The sequence below is a fragment of the Dipodomys ordii genome, unplaced genomic scaffold (genome assembly GCF_000151885.1).
Source record: "Dipodomys ordii isolate 6190 unplaced genomic scaffold, Dord_2.0 Scaffold28, whole genome shotgun sequence".
Classification (NCBI taxonomy): domain Eukaryota; kingdom Metazoa; phylum Chordata; class Mammalia; order Rodentia; family Heteromyidae; genus Dipodomys; species Dipodomys ordii.
The window spans coordinates 1449791-1468636 of NW_012267244.1; the positions used below are offsets into that span (position 1 = coordinate 1449791).

General features: G+C 36.7%; 1 protein-coding gene across 2 annotated transcripts; it reads left to right on the forward strand.

Moving 5' to 3' along the window:
- The first annotated feature begins 2249 nt into the window (after positions 1 to 2249).
- On the forward strand, positions 2250 to 16628 carry Cetn3 (centrin, EF-hand protein, 3). Of its 2 annotated transcripts, none has more exons than XM_013015940.1 (5): positions 2250 to 2393; positions 4260 to 4392; positions 6262 to 6376; positions 13177 to 13290; positions 16235 to 16628. In XM_013015940.1, the coding sequence occupies exons 1-5, from the start codon at positions 2377 to 2379 to the stop codon at positions 16276 to 16278; spliced, it is 423 nt and encodes a 140-aa protein (XP_012871394.1). In that variant the 5' UTR covers positions 2250 to 2376; the 3' UTR covers positions 16279 to 16628. The 2 variants fall into 2 exon arrangements, with proteins under 2 accessions (XP_012871394.1, XP_012871393.1); XM_013015939.1 differs by having other exon boundaries at positions 2253 to 2393; positions 13099 to 13290.
- Positions 16629 to 18846: the final 2218 nt, after the last annotated feature.

An 18846-nucleotide genomic window follows, 5' to 3' on the forward strand; every position in this document is an offset into this window, starting at 1 on the left:
GCAAACCTCTCCTGCTTTATTGGTCCTGTCTCTACATGGAAAAAAGCCTGTGTTTTTGAGGGCTCATGTCTCAGAAGGGGTGCACCAAAACAATTACCCAGTTATAAGGTTAGTAACTTTACACTTGCAAAAGTTCTTTTTTTTTTTTTTGTGGGTCATGGGGCTTGAACTCTGGGGTTGGGTGCTATTCTTGCACTCTTCAGCTCAATACCAGCACTCTTACCGCTTGAGCCACAGCGCCACTTCTGGCTTTCTAGTGGTTTATTGGAGATAAGAGTCTCATGGACTTTCCTGCCCCGGCTTGCTTTGAACCGGGATCCTCAGGTCTCAGTCTCTTGAGTCGCTAGGATTACAGACATAAGCCACTGCGGCGCCCGGTGCAAAACTCCTTTTGCCATGCAATGTAACAGACAAGTTTTAGGTATCAGGGCAGGAGCATCTTGGGCCACTCTGTTTGCCACATTCTTGTATTTGCGTATAACTTGCTGTGTATTTTTTTGGGGGGGAGGTTGGTTATGGGGCCTGAACTCTGGGTCTGGGCACTGTCCCTCAGCTCTTCAGCTCAAGGATAGCACTCTACCACTTGAGCCACAACGCCACTTCCACGTTTTTTCTGCTTATGTGGTGCTGAGGAATCGAACCCAGGGCCTCATGCATGCAAGGCAAACGCTCTACCACTGAGCCACCTTCCCAGCCCCTACCTTGTATTTTCTAGAGTACATGTTAATTAAACTTTCTGAAGTCTTTATTATGCTCCCATATGTAATTCTAAGCCACTTTCTTTAATTTTATTTTATTGTTGTATCGTCGTATTCTTTTATTGTTGATGTGGCTAGGAGCTTCTATCATTTATTGTGTTTAGCCCTGTATTCCTTCTATATCTGAGGTCTTTTGTTAATCTTCAAGTCTTTAAAATTTCTTAGTTATTTCTTTGACATTTCCTACCTATTAGTTGCTTTTCTGGAATTTTTATTAGTCATATGACAGATAAATCCTCAATGTCAAAAATGTCCATGTGTTGTTTGAGTACTGTATGTTCTGGGATGTTTTGTCTACTAAGTCACCATATAATTCTATTAGATTTTTAATCTTCTGCATGTATATGTTTATTTCCAACATTTTCTTGTTCTCTTTTCTTTTTTTCTGAGTATTCTGTTCTCTGATACAGTATTTTCCTATTACGTCTTAGGAAGTTAATCATCATTATTATTATCACAGTGAATTTCTTTTGGTTGCTAGCTGACTTGAAGTCCTAAGATAATCATTTGTTTCCCTTAGTTTTATGTTTCATGCTGCTGATTAAAAAAGAATAACTGATGTTTTTTAATTCTTAGTTTAAAGAGTGCAATTCTAGACACAGGTGAAGAGAAAGTTTTAGGGAGGGAAATCTGGAGGAAGCAAAGTGCTGGCTTTGTATTCTTCCGACTTCTCTTCCTACCCTTTATGTGGAATCTCCCTGAGGTTCTGTCAGGTGGATTGACTCTTTCCGAAGTGTTGGTAGGATTGTCAGCAGCTTTCTGAATTTTAGTTTTTGCAGGCAGTTTGTAAAATATTAAGTCTGAGGACGTACTCTGAAGATTATTTAGACATCAGAAATTAATTTCATAGTTGTTATATGAATGTTTACCAAAATACAGCACTTTCAGGCATAATACATTTTATTATTATTTTGTTTTTATTTGACTACTGTCGAATGGAAGATACAATCCTGCTCTTCAAGAAGTTCAGCTAAGTAGGAGAGATGAAGAACACAAGAGTATTCATTAATTATCAATTAACTATTAAAATAAAGTGAGCTTGAGGAACCTCGATGTGTTGTGAAATAGCAACGGAGAAGAGACAGAACGAGCGACTCCATTCCCGAATCAGAGTGGAGCTAGGCAGATCTCACTGCGCATTTTAAGTACATGTGCCCGGTAGTGCAAAGTTTTTGATCAGGCCGGAGCCAAGTTAGGAAGCTTTCTCTGCACCCGCCGCTCCCCGCCTAGGAAGACAGCCTGCGGGATGACTAGCCTGCGGGACTAGTTCTCTTCCTGTATCCGCCTCAAAGCCCCGACTCAGAAGCGCACCCGCAAAAGATCCAGGGGTTGGCGGAGAACACATCTGGCCAATCTGATGGGTGGAGGGGGTGGGGGGAGAGGACCAATAGACTTTCTTTGATTGACGTACCATGTGACCAATGGGAATAGAGGATCGCAAAACTTCCGTTCTAACGAGCAGCGCATTGGCGCTTTTCGACCAATCCGGCTCAGGAGTTCCTGGTGCTCAGGGCGGTCGGGCGAGCTGGGCGTCTGTTGAACGGCGAGTGGAAGGGGCGCGGCGCCGTCTAGGGGGTTAAAGTCGTTCTTGAGAGGAAGGTCTCCGTGCGGAGAGAAAATGAGTTTAGCTCTGAGGTCGGTACTGAGGCACCCCGGAGCGGAATGCTGTGGACACCGCGGAGTGGGGCCCCGGATGGGTGGGGGTGGGAGGCCGCTTGCGGCCCGCGCCAGCCGGAGGATGCCGTGACGGACGCGGGACGGGGACCCCGGGCCACCCCGTCCGCAGCCCTCCGCCTGGGCCCCAGGCCCGAGGCCCTTCCCGCCGTGGCCCTCGGAGGCCGCGGGTTCCACGGCGAGCCGGGAGGGAGTGCGCTATCGCGAGGTCTCGGTGTTCCCCGAGCACCGGGCCCTGGCTCCCGGGGTTCCCGCCCGCGGAGCCGGGGCGGCCGCCGCTTCCCCTCGCCGGGAAAGGCCGTGCCCCGCCGCCGCAGGCCTCCGCTACGGTGCTGTTCCGACCTCCGGTCCCCTCCCTCCGCGGAGACGTGACACGACGCGGCCGTAACCAGGCCACCCTCGGAGGGGAAGGCGCTGGGCCGGGGCCTGGGCCGGGTTCCGCTGCGTGCCGCACTCGGCCCCGCGCAAGAGGCCGGGGGAGGCCGCGCGAGCGCCGGAGCCTGGGGCGGACCAGGGCCGCCGTCACCCCGCCGCCCCACGCCAGCCTGCCAGTCAGGCCCTGTCTAGACAGGTCCGGGCTCCTCGGGGGGGGGGGAGCCAACCACCTTGAAACGCCCCCGATCACCCCCTCCGACACCGGCCTTGGTCTTCAGAATGACACTCTCCAGTTTCCTAAGCATCTTACCCCCTTCGAAACCGGTGTTGGCACACGCGTGTGGCACCCTCTCTAAAAGAAGAAAGTGGGAGCGCTTCAAGGCCGCCAGCTTTGCAGGAAGATGTTTCTGGCTTGAAGATTAAAGCCCTCCTCCCCCCCCCACCCCCAACCCCCCTGCCCTTTTATTTCTGTTAAGCTTTTCCGGAGATGTTTTGTTTTTAGACAAAAAAGTTTAGCCTCTCATTTACATGCTAAGTGAAGAGTGCAAGACTTTTCACGTCTCCTGGAACTAAGCCAGAGTACTCCGTCCTATTTTTGGAGTCTAGCATTTGTAATAGATCTAGAGGCATTAATATTTTGGTTGGTTTGGTATAGTCCGAGAAGTTACAAGGACCGTACTAAATTGGTAGAAGCCTGTAATGTTAAATAAAACCTGGATTTACAGAGCCAGAATACTTTGTGTAATTGATACACTTTATGGTTTTTTTTTTTTCATGTAGTGATTTTGAGAACCCAATTTTACAAGAAATACAAGTAAAGAATGATCAACGATGAGTTTTGTTTTCATTTTTGCTGTTTTTATGCTTTTGTAGAATGATGTTAACAATAAGTATGGATACTTGCTTTGGTTGGGATTTCAGACCTGTATGTAAGACTTTTCGCTATTCTTATTTCTTCCCAGTAATATTTGTGGGAAAAATACAAAGGACAGGAGAGGGAAACTTGGTATATTCATTTTCTCTTTCTCTTTCTTACTGGGATTTGAACTCAGGGTCAGAGGTCAGAGCACTCTCCCTTAACTTTTCACTCAAGGCTGGCACTCTGCCATTTGAGTCAGTTTCACTTTTGGCTTTTTGCTGGTTAATTGGAGATAAGAGTCCCACAGACTTTTTCTACATGGAATGGCTTCTACATGGAGTGGCTTCGGACCCTGGCCCTCAGATCTCAGCTTCCTGATTGGCTAGGAGTAGCTAGGATTCCTTTAGTTATAAATGTGTAGTAGCACTGTTCAGTCTTGGGAAATGCAAGTAAATAGTAGTTTAGATTAGGAAATAAGCAGGGTATTGACTCACCAGAATCCTTTAGAAATTTTTTTTGAAACTTATTCTTTGACCAATTTGCATAAAACATTGTATTTAAGGGGGCCTAAAGACTGTTTTTCTGTTTCATAGAAGTGAGCTGGTAGATAAAACAAAGAGGAAAAAAAGAAGAGAACTCTCTGAAGAACAGAAACAAGAAATTAAAGATGCTTTTGAGCTATTTGATACAGACAAAGATGAAGCAATAGATTATCATGAATTAAAGGTAATAGTGTACTTTGAGGTTTAATTCCCCATTAAGTTATTTACAGTTTTGGCATTTGCTTTAAAATATATTTGGAAATAATTATTTTAAATGAACTGGTATTAAAATTATGAAGCAATTTTAAACAATTACAGTTAGGTGCTGTAAGAAAAGTAAATAGAACTAACATTTTTTGGAATTTTTTGTCATTTGGTAGAATAAATGATATTGATACTGTGTATTTTTCACTCATATAATTGAAGGACTGCGTTTAGTTAGTACCATATTCTTCTGACTTCTGGTTTCTCTGTGTGTGTGTGTGTGTGTGTGTGTGTGTGTGTGTGCGCGCGCGTGCGTGCGTGTGCGTGCGTGTGTTCCTGCACACATGTGTGCAAGGATAGCTTAATTTTACGATTGAGGGAATGTTCAGTGTCTTGTAAGCTTTAAATTTTCAGTCCACTTTCAGTCTCAACTTACTTTCTCTGATACAAACAGTATATAACTTGTCTGATACCTAATATTACATACCTAACGGAGGAAAATGTCACCGTTAAGGCTTGGAGTTATTTATAAAGATGCAAGGGAAGTTGATAGTAGTTTTATATTTAGCGTAATCCCAAAGATAACTTTTTGAGATTTTAACTATCCTTAATGGAAAATCTGAATGTTTATTTCGTAGTTAGCTTTGGCAACTCTGTAAGGGATTTTGGTGCACAAGAATTCCGAATAGGGTTAGGAACTAGGCAGTGAAACGATAGAATGTGTAGAATGTCTAGTAGTAAACTGCTCAATCTTTATGGTCTCTCCAGATTGTTTTTCCTGTTGTTTTTTCTTTTAGCTATCCTGATTTGACCTTTAAAATGTTTCTTCGATTTGTTGCGATTACTAGCTTGGTTTGGAACTTTTTTCATTGCTGAAACTTTCTAACTTGTTTTTTTATTTGTAGTTCACCTTGTACATCACCATTGATTTAGATCTTTCTTAAACTATTCTAATAGTTTGCTGCATTTAGACCTTTACTGACTCACTATCTACCACACACTACATGAACTTCAGATTCCTTTGCTTTGCTTTCTATTAAATGCCCGCTGAGGTTTTATTCCCATCTAGTTTTGTCACTTGCTAGTTGCTGCCTTTCACCTGAGCTCTTCCCATTCATAGAAGGTAAACAGCTCTGTTCATTGTTTCTCAGATCTGTTTTTCCAACATCCATTTCAGTGTCTGTTTTATTACCAATCATCCTTTCTGAATGCCTTCTACTTCTCTTCATTTATTCATTAAGGAACAACTCTCAAATAAGACTTCATTAATTAGTAATATAACTCTTTTCTTATTTGTTTAAACTTAGGTCCTGGACTGTTTACTTGGTAACTAATTGCACAGGGTCTTTATTATTTATTTACTTACTGATAAGAGTCTTACTTCATAGCCAAGGATGGTCTTAAACTTGGAATTCTCCTGCCTTAACCACCTGAATGCTTTGATTACAGATGTGTGCTACTAGGCTGAGCCAATAATTTGTGTTTTAGTGTATAATTTTTGTTTAATATATACATCCTTGTTCTTGTATAGCCTTAATATTTATGTAATATATAGTTTACATTTTAATTCTTTGAGAGTAAATAGATTTTTAAAATTGTCCAAGTCAATGCATAATAGGGTGTATTCTCTAAACACTGTTCACTAGTCAGAAAAAATAAAATCTTAATGAAAATGTCTTATTTCTGTAATGAAGATTAACTGTACTCTTTGTTATTTTAGGTATATAAAGCCTACAAAAGAATTGTATTTCCTCAAAGCATTTTTATCTCTTTAAGAGATAAAAAGATTAGTAATCATTTCTTTTGTAAGAAATGCTTCATAATTTGCTTTTCTCTTTTACTCCAAAAGGTGGCAATGAGAGCTTTGGGGTTTGATGTAAAAAAAGCGGATGTGCTGAAAATTCTTAAGGATTACGACAGAGAAGCCACAGGGAAAATCACCTTTGAAGATTTTAATGAAGTTGGTGTGTATTTTAATGATTTTGTAATCAGAAGTTGTTGGGAAATTGTCCAGTTAATATATATTTTTTAAAATTAAAATAGAGAATTTTGTTATTGAATGTTTTGGCGTACAATACGGTTCACATTTTTTTTGAACAGAGGGTACGTTTTTTCTTCTTTCAAAGGAAAAATGTTTGTAGTTGTGAGAATTGTAGTTTTGTCTAAGAATAATAATAAGTTTCTTCCAAGCAGAAATTATAATGCAGCTTTCTATGGAAAGATTTTTTCCAATTAATAAGTGTTTATATATTATGTTTTAAAAAGTTAATCAACAAATAATTTTCTCTGAGTAAGAAAAAAAATATAGTGTTCTGCTACTTAGGAAATATTTTCCAAGACCTTTCTACAAATAATTTTTTTTTGGGGGGGGGGTATAGTGGGAGAAGAGGAAATTGATTGCATTTGGTATTTTTGGCCATAGAGGAGAAACTTTCCTTCATAATGATAGAGTTGATGAGAGGGCTGTATGTGCTGGATAACTTTGAACTATTTAAAAGAGTAGTAAAGGAAGTATTTGGCAGATTGAAGAAACAGAAAATGCTTTAGAACTACCAAGGGAAAATAATGTCATGAGTTTAATATACTTAAATTGTATATAATTGATTTTAGTGAGTTATTGATTAGTCATAGATAAATCTTTTTTTTTTATAGTCTAGATTAGGCTTTTCAGTATAGAAGATTCTGGAAAGCTAGGACTTGGCTACTATAACCTGAATATATTGACTAAAATATCATATGTGAAATGTGTAAACATTCAGATTTATTTCTATTGTTATTTTTCCCAAAAAATGATAATCACTTAAGCACATCATGTAGTTATTTTCAAAAAATTGAAAGCATATGCAATTATATATGCACGTATAAACTTATTTTAAATATTCATTAAGAAGCAATATGAGAAACAAAAAGAAATGGTAATTAGTAGAGAAAATAGATTCACATTGTTAGACTTTTTTTTTTTCTAATTTGAAAGCTCATAACAAAGAGGGGAGATAGAAGTAAATGGCAAATTTAAGTGAAAGAAACCACAGCACAGATTCTCCAACTTGTAAACTAATATGTGACTGTTTAGTGAAGCACCTGTTCCTTTTAGAAGTATATTGTTTTATTTCTTAGGATTTGCAGATTTATTTTCCTGAAAAGGAAAGGGCCATCTTTCTTCTCTCAGTACAGATAGATGTTTTTGTAGGTTTATGCTTATAATATTCCACGTGTGAATTTAGATCATTTGTAGGAACAAAGTGTTAGGCTATAGTGGAATAATAATACTAGGAAAGAGCTATATAATTCAGGCACATTAGCTACTGTGTGGTCATTTACACTGGCCTACTTGAGAATTCAGATCTGGGTTTTACCACTTACTAGCTATACAGTTTAACCATTTTACTTCCCTATGTCTTAAGTTCAACTATCAAATTGGGATAATTGTAAATATGTCTCAAAGGGTTCTTGTAAGGATTAAATAATTTAATAATACATGAAGTACTTATAAAAGGACCTTGCATATAGTAAGTGCTACTAAGTGTGATCTATTACAACTTTTAAAAATAGTATTTGTGTCAGGTAGCATACTGGACCAAAAAAAAAAACAACTGAGAGTTTTCTGTTTTTTTTTTTATTATCATCATTGTTTCTGTAAATAATTTTTTTTTTGTCAATGAATTCAGTTTTTGTTTTGTTTTTTTTTTTTTGTCAGTCATGGGGCTTGAAATCTGGGCTTGGATGCCATCCCTCAGCTCTTCAGCTCAAGGAGACCGCTCTTATCACTTGAGCCACAGCGCCACTTCTGGTTTTCTAGTGGTTTATTGGAGATAATAGTCTCATGGGCTTACCTGCCGGGGCTGGCTTTGAATTCTGAGCCTCAGATCTCAGCCTCATGAGAGTAGCTAGGATTATAGGCATGGATTATAGGCATGAGCCACCAGTGCTGGGCTCCATGAGACTTTTTTTTTTTTTTTTGCCAATCCTGGGGCTTCAACTCAGGGCCTGAGCACTGTCCCTAGCTTCTTTTGCTCAAGGCTAGCACTCTACTACTTGAGCCACAGTGACTCTTCGGGCTTTTTCTGTTTTTTGTGGTACTGAGGAATCGAACCCAGGGCTTTATGCATGCTAGAAAAGCACTCAACCACTAAACCACATTCCCATCCCCTGAATTCAGTTTCAAAAGAGGTTTTATTAGCAGTGAGGAACAGAGGCCCATGCTACTTTCACCTTTTCCTGAAATCCTATCTTTTCTAAGATAACAGAGCAAAAATACTTATTTCTTCTAGAATACATAGCTATGGCAAACACCAACTTTGGCTCTTTAATGATGAACCTCTGACATATCTAACATATACTTTAGCTACATAAAGCTACCTATTGAGAATACCAGCTACTAAGTAAAAATTCCTTACATTTGAGAATCAATCAAAAATGATGTATCCAACCTTCATATTTTGATTAATAATGAGACATAGGTTAATATTTTATACTTTGTGATGAGTGCCTCAAAACCAGAACATACGAATCTTGGCTTTATGTATTATCTACTACTGCTTAAGTATACTGTCTCAAAGATACCTATAAATGAACTTAACATTTAATGTTCCCCCTCCCCCCCAGCTTTAGGAAGAAGCATTAAATATTTAATGCAAGTTTAGATTCAAGGAGGCCTGAGCTGATGAGTATCATTGGTATTTCAAGAATTGCTTTCTTGAGGGAGGAGAACATGGTATTAGGGTTTGTACTTAGGGTCTCACACTTGCAAGGCTGGCACTTTACTACTTGAGCCATACCTCCAGCTCTGCTTTTTGCTGGTTCTTTTAGAAATGGAATCTAAGGTACTTTTTTGCCTGAGTTGGCCTTAAACTGTGAGCCTTCAGATGTCAGTCCCCTGAATATTTAGGATTACAGGCATGAGTCAACCCATGTCTGCTAGGATTGTTTTTCAGAAGTAAGAACAGTATAAATCAGATACTTGTGTTTCTTCTGTTTCTGTCACATACTATGTTGTTCTTTTAATTGCCTATTTACAATATTATATTTTTATTTTGCATATTTAATACTGAATTTTTGGCATTAGGTTACTGGTGTGAGGAAGAGGAATTAATTAAAAGTTACCAAGCAATTTTTCTTTTAAGTGTAGGTGATAACAAGCCATGGTTCATGTGGTAAAGTGTGGTTTTTGTCTAGGGCAGCTACAACTCTTGGGCCACTACTGCACTCTAATGCTACCATACCCATTCTTCATGCTACCATAGTAAAGTGCATGGTTAAAACAGAGACCTTAGGACCCCCTGCCAGGCCTCTAAAATATTTACTGTCTGGCCATTTATTGGAAAGATTTATTATCAGCTCTTCATCCAGACAAATTTAAGCAGACTTCACTGTGGGGATTTTAAATTTAGGCCCTTTGGAATGTGAATACAATTTCCAAGAAGGCTGCAGGAGGAGTAGAAAAATACTTCAAGAAGCAAAGAAGATAGCAAAACTAGGAGTGGTATTAGAAGTCTAGCACATTTTGAAACTTCAGATGGTTCCCTTGTTTAGAGGGTAGGGAAATAACTGAGAAAGAAGTGGGTCCTATTGGCCAAGTGTCGAATAATGGAGAGATTTAGCCTTTAGTCAGCAGAGATTATCTAACAATTTTTAAGTTAGGGGATATGATGTATTTTAGAAAAATAACTGATGTGAAGATTGAGGATGAGTTAGCGGGACGAAGGATCTCAAACCACATTATAGACGTCAGTCCTGAAATGGTGTAGTTTTTCCTCTACCAATGAGAGCGACATAATCTGTTCACTGATGAAGTTTATGGGAAGGAAGCGATTTTGGCTTTTCAAATTGAGTGAAGTATCTATTATTGATGCTCTTGTCCTTGAAGGTTACAGGTCAGGGAGGAGCAAAGACCTGCCATGGTGGTCATGGAAGGAGTTTGGAGCCCAGTGTGCTGGGTTTAAAGCAAGTGTTTGTGTTTGGATAGAAATTTCTAGTGGCAGTGAGAAGTATACTTGCTATTCTAGCACTAAATCATTTTTTATTTACTCTTAATGTGATGTGTTTGAATGTTGTATTCTTAAGTGAGTTTTTATATGCATAAGACCTAATTATTTTGATGAAGTATACTTCTGATAGTTGTAGTTAAATCATGTGTCTTTAAATTGGTTTGATTTAGTGTGCTTTACTTTAATAAAACCCTCAGTATTGGGGCTTGGAAGGTGGCTTAGTGCTTGCCTTGCATGCATGAGGCCCTGGATTTGATTCCTCAGCACCACATAAGCAGAAAAAGCTGGAAATGGTGCTATGGTTCAAGTGGTAGAGCGCTAGCCTTGAGCTAAAAAGCTCGGGAATAGCACCCAGGCCCAGAGTTTAGGCCCCATGACCGACAAACAACAACAACAACAACAAAACTTCAGTATTATAAAAAAAAAAACAAAACAAATACCTCATGAGATAATAACAGTTACATAGAAGTCTGAAGGTTTTTGTTTTTTTTTTTTTTGGTCAGTTGTGGGGCTTGAACTCTGGGCTTGAGCTCTGTCTTCAGCTCAAGGCAAGCATTCTACCACTTGAGCTACAGTGCCACTTCCAGTTTTCTGGTGGTTTATTGGAGATAAGAGTTTCACAGACTTTTCTGCCCGGGCTGGCTTTGAACCGAGATCCTCAGATCTCAGCCTCCTGAGTAGCTAGAATTACAGGCGTGAACCACTGGCGCCCGGCTGAGAAGTCTGAAGTTTTGTGAAATAGAGGAAACCTATATGAAATATATATCAATAGATTTCATGGAAAGATACTTCTTGCGATTAAAGTTTACTTATAAAACAGAAGTAGAAGAAGACGACATGGAGAAGAGGCTCTGAATAATTATATATGCTAGATAATACTTTAGGTATCTGCAACTACAGACATTTGTAATTTCAAGAAATAGCTTTATTCTAAAGGAAAGCATTGATAAAAGGATATATAGATTACAAATAAATCTGAGCTAGCACAAAGTACCAGAGGGATAAGAATTTATACATCTTGGAGCCCCATCTGTTCCCCATATCACCCTGTTGCTTCCTTAAGTACAGTAATACATTCAGCAAGCTGCTTTTTTGGTTCACCTGTCATGCAAATTATTTAATTGGTAAGGAAAATTTCTTAACACTTTTTTCCTTGTCCTGCTTTTTTGTTGGGACTAAATTCAAAATAAGTTTGAGTATGAGCCATAGAGTTAAGTGTGGTATTTTATTTTGGTGTAATGGCTGTATATATGCCAAATCTTTTTTGACTGAATATTTATGAGCTTTGATTTGCATACTGATAGTAATATACTTCAATTAGTTACTTGGAAGCCTTTTTTTGGATAAAATTAGTGATTAAAAGTTACGTATTGAATATGTTGGTGATACATTAGCTTTACCAGGTGCTTGCTCAACCAAATGCAGATGAAACAGCAGCAAACAACAATAACTTGTTGGGGATTTTGATTTATTGATTTATTTTTTAAGTTTACATTCACTAAACATACCAGCACTTTATATTTTCAAACTGTTGTAGTTTTATGATGATTCTGTGCCCTCAAGAGGACTACTTTTAATGTTACACTGGTAATCTTAAAATACCTTTTCTTTTCTTGTAGAGTAGCATGTACAATTACTTTAGACATACCCACATTTTCAGAATTTTACCTAGTATTTAAAAAAACTTACATATTTTTACTTCAGTTTTTTTGTTATTATACTTACCAATTAAAGGCTAGTATGGAAAATGTTTAGGCTAGCTACATTACTATGATTTTATATGTGATTTTGTTTAGTATATTAAATACCTATTTCTTTTGTTGAGGCCTAAAATTACTCACATTATCCTTCTGAGCAAAGTGTCTATGACTTTAGAGAGTACTTTTCCAAGATTTTATTTTCCTGTTTTACTGTGATCAGTTTGAATCCTTTAAATCTACTTTCCACATTTTAGACACCAAGAGGTTCTTCTAATCATGTTAGTGGAATTTTCATCTATTGATTCAGAGTGTGCCTTATCAATGATAGAAGTGCTTTTTGTTAATTTCTCAAATTCTGTTTGTTTTTAAGGATTCAATTAGAGGAAGAGTGAGTATATTAAGTTTAGCTAACAGCTTTTATTGAGTTAGCTTGTTGGGGGGTATGACGTTTTAGTCTCATTTAGGTGTGGTGTCACTGGAGCCAAGTACAATTCTTAATAAAAGTTGAGGGACTGGGAAGGTGGCTCAGTGGTAGAGTGCTTGCTTTATGCATGAGGCCCTGGGTTCGATTCCTCAGCACCACATAAGCAAAAAGAAAAAAAAAGCCGGAAGTGGCGCTGTGGCTCAAGTGGTAGAGCGGTAGCCTTGAGCCAAAGAGCTGAGGCCCTGAGTTCAGGCCCCATGACCGGCAAAAAAAATAAAAAATAAAAATAAATAAAAGTTGACCTGAAGTAAATATGGCTCACGAGTTTTTTTGTGTGAGTGATATAGTTTCGCTTACTGTTATAAGTTATTTGCTCTAAATATCTAAAATTTAAAATATGGATTTTCTTTTTATAATTTCAGGTTTATTTCTTTGGGTTTTAGATAGTAATATTTTGTTATTAGAATAAATGTTTGACAGATTTATAGCTTTTCTCATTTAATATTTAGTTAACTCTACAAATGAATGCCTTTGTGATTATGTAGGTTTGGTTAAATTTTTATTTTTAACTCCAGTGACAGACTGGATATTGGAAAGAGATCCACATGAAGAAATACTTAAGGCATTTAAACTATTTGATGATGATGATTCAGGTAAAATAAGCTTGAGGAATTTGCGACGTGTTGCTAGAGAACTGGGTGAAAATATGAGTGATGAAGAACTTCGGGCTATGATAGAAGAATTTGATAAAGATGGTGATGGAGAAAGTAAGTTTTACATAACCTTAATTTTGAATATTTCTGGTGTGATACATATACTAGATTCCTACCTTGTGATAGTCAAGATACTTTGTTAACTATCCTTCCCTCTTTTCTTTATAGACAGAGCCCAAGGTGGTCTTGAACTCTGGCTCAAGAGATCACCTTACTTCAGCCTCCTGAGTAGTTGGGACTATGGGTGTGCCATAGCTAGAAACTAACACTTTTTATTCATTATATAATTCAGTCTGTAGTGGGATTTTTGTTGAAATACTTTACAAATTCAATGTAGAATGAATCAGAATTTTAAAATTATTATAGGTTATAATATGAAGTACTGTACTTTGAAAAGGTACTTCTCTCTGAAAATGAAGTATTAGCAGAACTTCAATAAAATTTCAGACTTTGTCACTCAACCAATATACACTTATAAACTATTACTAAGTTACAATAATGTTACACTTCAGATCTTTTTACTATTTTTCCTTTGTGGATGGTTGCCATCTGATTCAGACCCTGCTTTCTTAGAAATGTTCTTTTTTGTTGTTGGTCATGGAACCTGAACTTGGGGCCTGAACTCAGGGTTGGGTGCTGTGTCTGAGCTCTTTTGCTTAAGGCTAGCCTGCTACCACTTTGAGCCACAGCTCCACTTTTTTATTGTGAAATACTGTATAGAGGGGTTACAATTACATGAGCAGGATAATGAGTACATTTCTTATCAAGCATTGTTGCCTCCTCCTCTGCTTCCTCTTCCCATCCCTTCCCAACTCCCCCCAACTCCCCAAAGTTGTAAAGTTCGTTTTTCAACATAATGATGTACATCACATTGTTGCAATGGGTCCATCTGTATCCCTATTTAAAGATTTGTTTTTTTCCCTTCCCCTCCACAAATTATACCAACATCAAATACAGTGAAAGCAAGGGTTATACCGTGGGGGAAGGACAGGGAGGGACATACAAAGCAACAAAGAAATCATCTTATAAATACCTTAGAAACAATAGCAAGAAAGAAAAACCATTTGAGTCCTTATCTTGGGGTTCATTTCACCTAACATCAACTTATCTGACCTTTTCTGCTTGTCTCAGATATATACTAGTTATTGCAACAGCTCCACTTTCTGTTTCCATTAATTCGAGATAAAAGTCTCCCAGACTTTCCTGATGCTCTGGCTTTGAATGGTGTCCTCAGATCTCGGCCTCCCGAGTAGCTAGGAATATGGGTAGGATACCAGTACCTGTCTTAGATATATTCTTATAGCTTTATTTATGCTTTCCTTGATTGTCCAGCAGGTGGCAGTATTCTGTATGCTGACGTGTTACATAATAGTACTGGTTTTTTTTATAGCCTTTAGTTAACCTGAGTCTATAAACCTCTAATCCTGTAATATCTTACTCTTCTTTAGTTTGTTGATTAATTTCATTTCCTAAAATGGAGGTTTGATTATGCTATTTCTGTGTTCATATTAAATGAATCTTTACTGTTTATAAATGTAAAGTCTTCTAATATCTGTCCCACTTCAAGTAACTAGTTTTATTTCCCACTGTCTTCTGCTTTATGGTTTCAGCCCTCATTTTCCATATGTGCACAGTTTGACAGAGTACTCTGATCCTGAAAACACTTTTTTATGCCATATTTGCTTATGCTGTTCCTCAATTTTAAGAGTACTCTAATTGCCAATATCTGTCTACTAAAATGTTAGTCATTTTTTCAAGCACATTTTAAAGACCATCTTTTTCTCAAACCTTCCTCTTAATGGTATCTGTGTTTTTTATTGAGTGATCATAGCATTTAGAGAACAGACTGCTTTGTACTTGCATATACTTAATATAAATTTTTTTGGGTTGCAAATCAAGTTTTGTTTAGTGATACAAACTGCATTCTTTGTATTTTAACAGCTAATGATCATAATATTTTCTCACTCTTGTGGACTTTTGTAGTTCATCTGTCTCTGAATGTTTCATGCTGGTCAGTTTTTGAAAGCAGTAAAACTGTAAATTACACATAAAAAGTAATAAACATAGATGTGGCGTTAAAGGTAAATAAGGTATACTTCAAAGTAAATATAAAACTGTAGTAGTGATATAGAATAACACTCGATTCCTCAGAATACATAAAATGAAACATAACAAATATTTAGAAATCATATTTGTGTATTGTTTTATAAAAATTATATTAGAGAATTATCCACTGTTGTAGCATACTGTCTGAAACACTTTACAAATTACAATTTCTTACTGAATTTAATTATTTTAGTAAAGTAATCAGTGATTATATACTGAATTTACATCTGTTTTTTATGGTTTCAACAGTACTTAAGATAAAATTTGTATTTTCAGGTTGCTATTTTTTAAAATAAAATTTGTATTTTCAAGTTGCCATTTTTATTGATATTTTTAATTGCAGTCATCTGGTTTTGATTATTTTTTCTTTGAAATTATTTTAAATATACAAAAGTTTAAAAACAACTATTTGAACTTTAAAGTTTTTTAATGTATTTTTATTCTTCAGAATACCCATAATTTACATGCCTTGTATTTTCAGCCTTACTTAGAGAGGAAGCATTTGCCAAACTAGTTAAGGAGCAGTAATATGGAAGTATTGAACCGTAAGAAATGTAAAATGTCATGTTTATTAAAACTGTCTTAATAAGTTTGTACAAATGTTATGACTGATTGCTTTATAGTAACATAGTATCATCTCTTTTCTCAGTTAATATTGTAGAACATAAATTTTATAACTTTATTACATTTTATGTTTTTGTTATTCATGAAATTCTGTTTAATAAACCTGTTTAACTGTTTAACTTCTGAGTAAAGTAGGCCTTATTAGGAAGTTTACATAATATAAAATTTAAAAGTACCGTAAATGGTAACTTTTAAAAGTTTTAAAAGTAGGTTATTTTCTGACTAAAATGAAGCATCTATATTTCTAACATTTTCTTTCTTACTGCAGTTAATCAAGAGGAGTTCATTGCTATTATGACTGGTGACATTTAAGGATTACAAGGATAAACACTACAAATGTTGCAATCACCATCTTATATTCTAATTTTGGGCATGGAGCCACCATGAAAAAGACTCAAAATATCTTCATTCTTTTTTCCAGAAGGACCAAAACTAAACATTTCTGTGTTTGTATGTTACTACTGTTGAATTTCTTTATATGAACAGTGTTAGTGTTAGTATTCAAATAGGTTTAATTTTGAATTTATAATACAGTTTTTATATAAAGTGTTAGAAACAAAATCATGTGGTGTACATTCTTTGCAGATCTTTAGACATTTGTCATCACTTTTATTTTGGTGTACACATTTTTCAGATTTTGTTAATAAAATATTTTATTAGTATTCTAAAGCTGGTAAGTTTTCAATTTTATTTTGATTTCTATTATGTTTAACCTTTGATAAATTATTTTAAAATGTTTTCTCCTTATACTTTTACTAGTTTCTGAAACAAAAACACAATAGAATAGCATATTTTTCCATTCCCTAAGATTTCATCAAGTTTGACATTCTGCATAAAATAATGATTCATATATACCCAATTCCTTTTTTAGTCATTTTTTATTTTGGAAGGATTAGATATTGTGCATATAAACCCATTAATTTAACTATTACATTTTAGAACTCTTGGTATTCTAACAATGAATGCAAGGTTAATTGCCAGATGTCTTGATGAAATATTTAAACTGAAATTTTGATCTGTTAAGACAGTAATAAGGTCAGAAAATGGTAAGCCACAAGAATCATTTAGGGCTTTGTTTTACCTATGTAAGGGAACATGTGATTTATCAGGAGAAAGTGAAGATACTTCCCAGGTTATAGGTAGGATTTCCTAAAGCCTTGAAGAAGTCTGTGTTTGGTAAACCAGTGATTGTGGGTAATGCATGAGGAAAGTGGACCTGTACCAAGCCTTCACCAACAGTTCAGTTTTTGGCCATCTGGGTTCTACTAGGAAGAACGTTAAGTATATCAATTTCAATGATTAAACTTCTTACTTTAAATTTAATATAATTTGAATCACTTTAAATATTATGAAACTACCAGAGTTAAGATTTATCCATAAGAAACTTAACAGAAAATCATTAGGAAATAATAAAACTGTGGTGATATTTCATACAGTTCTCTAGAAAGTAAGTTAATTCTTGGGGCTGGGAAGGTAGCTTAGTGGTAGAGTGCTTGCCTTGCATGCATGAGGCCCTAGGTTCGATTCCTCAGCACCATATAAGCAGAAAAGCCAGAAGTGGCGCTGTAGCCCAAGTGGTTGAGCACTAACCTTCAGCTGAAGAGCTTAGAGACAGCACCCAGGCCCAGAGTTCAGGTCCCATGACCGACAAAAAAAAAAAAAAAAGTAAGTTAATTTTTTTACCTAGGATGATTTAATTTTGAATGTGGAATCATTCTTCATAGTAGTAATAGTATTCAGAGTAACAGATAAACACTGAAAGAATCACCCTTATTGATGAATTGCATTCTATGTCATGATCATGACTTACATTGATTCCAGATAAATAAAGAATAGTCCACAAAAATCAATGCTTAGTATTCAAACAGTTTATTTGAGCAATAACTTTTTCTACTTAGAGATACTGTTTTTTTTTTTTCCTTCCTAAACTCAAGAACTATGCTTGCTAGAAAGATGCTCTACCCCTCGAGCTTGGCTCCCAGTCCTTTTTGCTTTTTTGGTTTCTTTTAAATAAGGAAGTTTTGGCTTAGGCCAGACTGGACTATGATATGATGGGTATGCTCCACCATACCTGCTTTTTATTAGTTGAACTTTTTTGGGGGCTGACCTCAGACCACTGATTTCAGCCTCTAGAGGAGTTAGTATTAGAGGTGTGAGCCCTCACATAGTGAATAAGTCCTCTTTAGGGTGCCTGGGGGTGGGTTATTCGCTTATGGTGCCATTTCTAGGTCTTGAACTCAGGGCCTTATACTCTCACTTGGCTTTTTTGCTCAAGGATGGCTCTGTGCAACTTGAGCCATACCTCAACTTCCAGCTGTTTTCTGGATAAGTGAATGTAAGAGTCTCATGTCTGGGCTGGTTGTGAACCATGATCCTCAGATCTCAATCTCCTAAATAGCTAGAAGTTTTGATTTTTAGGGAAAAAAATGTTCTGCTTGCCTGTTTATGTTAGTATTGTTTTACATAAGAAATGAATTAATCTTAAAAGTTATTTTACCCTCACAAAACTAATTTGGACTTTAATGTGCTATGTATAGCAGACAATAATTGAATTGGAATTTAGTCCCAAGATTTTACAATATGGGTCCACTGATAACCACTACTAGATTATTTTCATAGTCTTTCAAGTGAGTCACATCTTTAAAATCACAAAACAGGGAATTTGGTATTCAGGTCAGCAGCTTGGTATTTTCACAATAAAATTAAAAAAAAAAAAAGGTCAGCAGCTGAAACATTTGTTAAAAGAAGCTTAATTGAGCATGCGTCTGTTACATGTTATTCTATAGGAAGTGGTATTTGGTGTCAGACCTCTGGAAGCTTATACAGTAAGCCCAACTTATTCATGAGTTAATGGAACATAGTTATAACAAAATGTGGTAA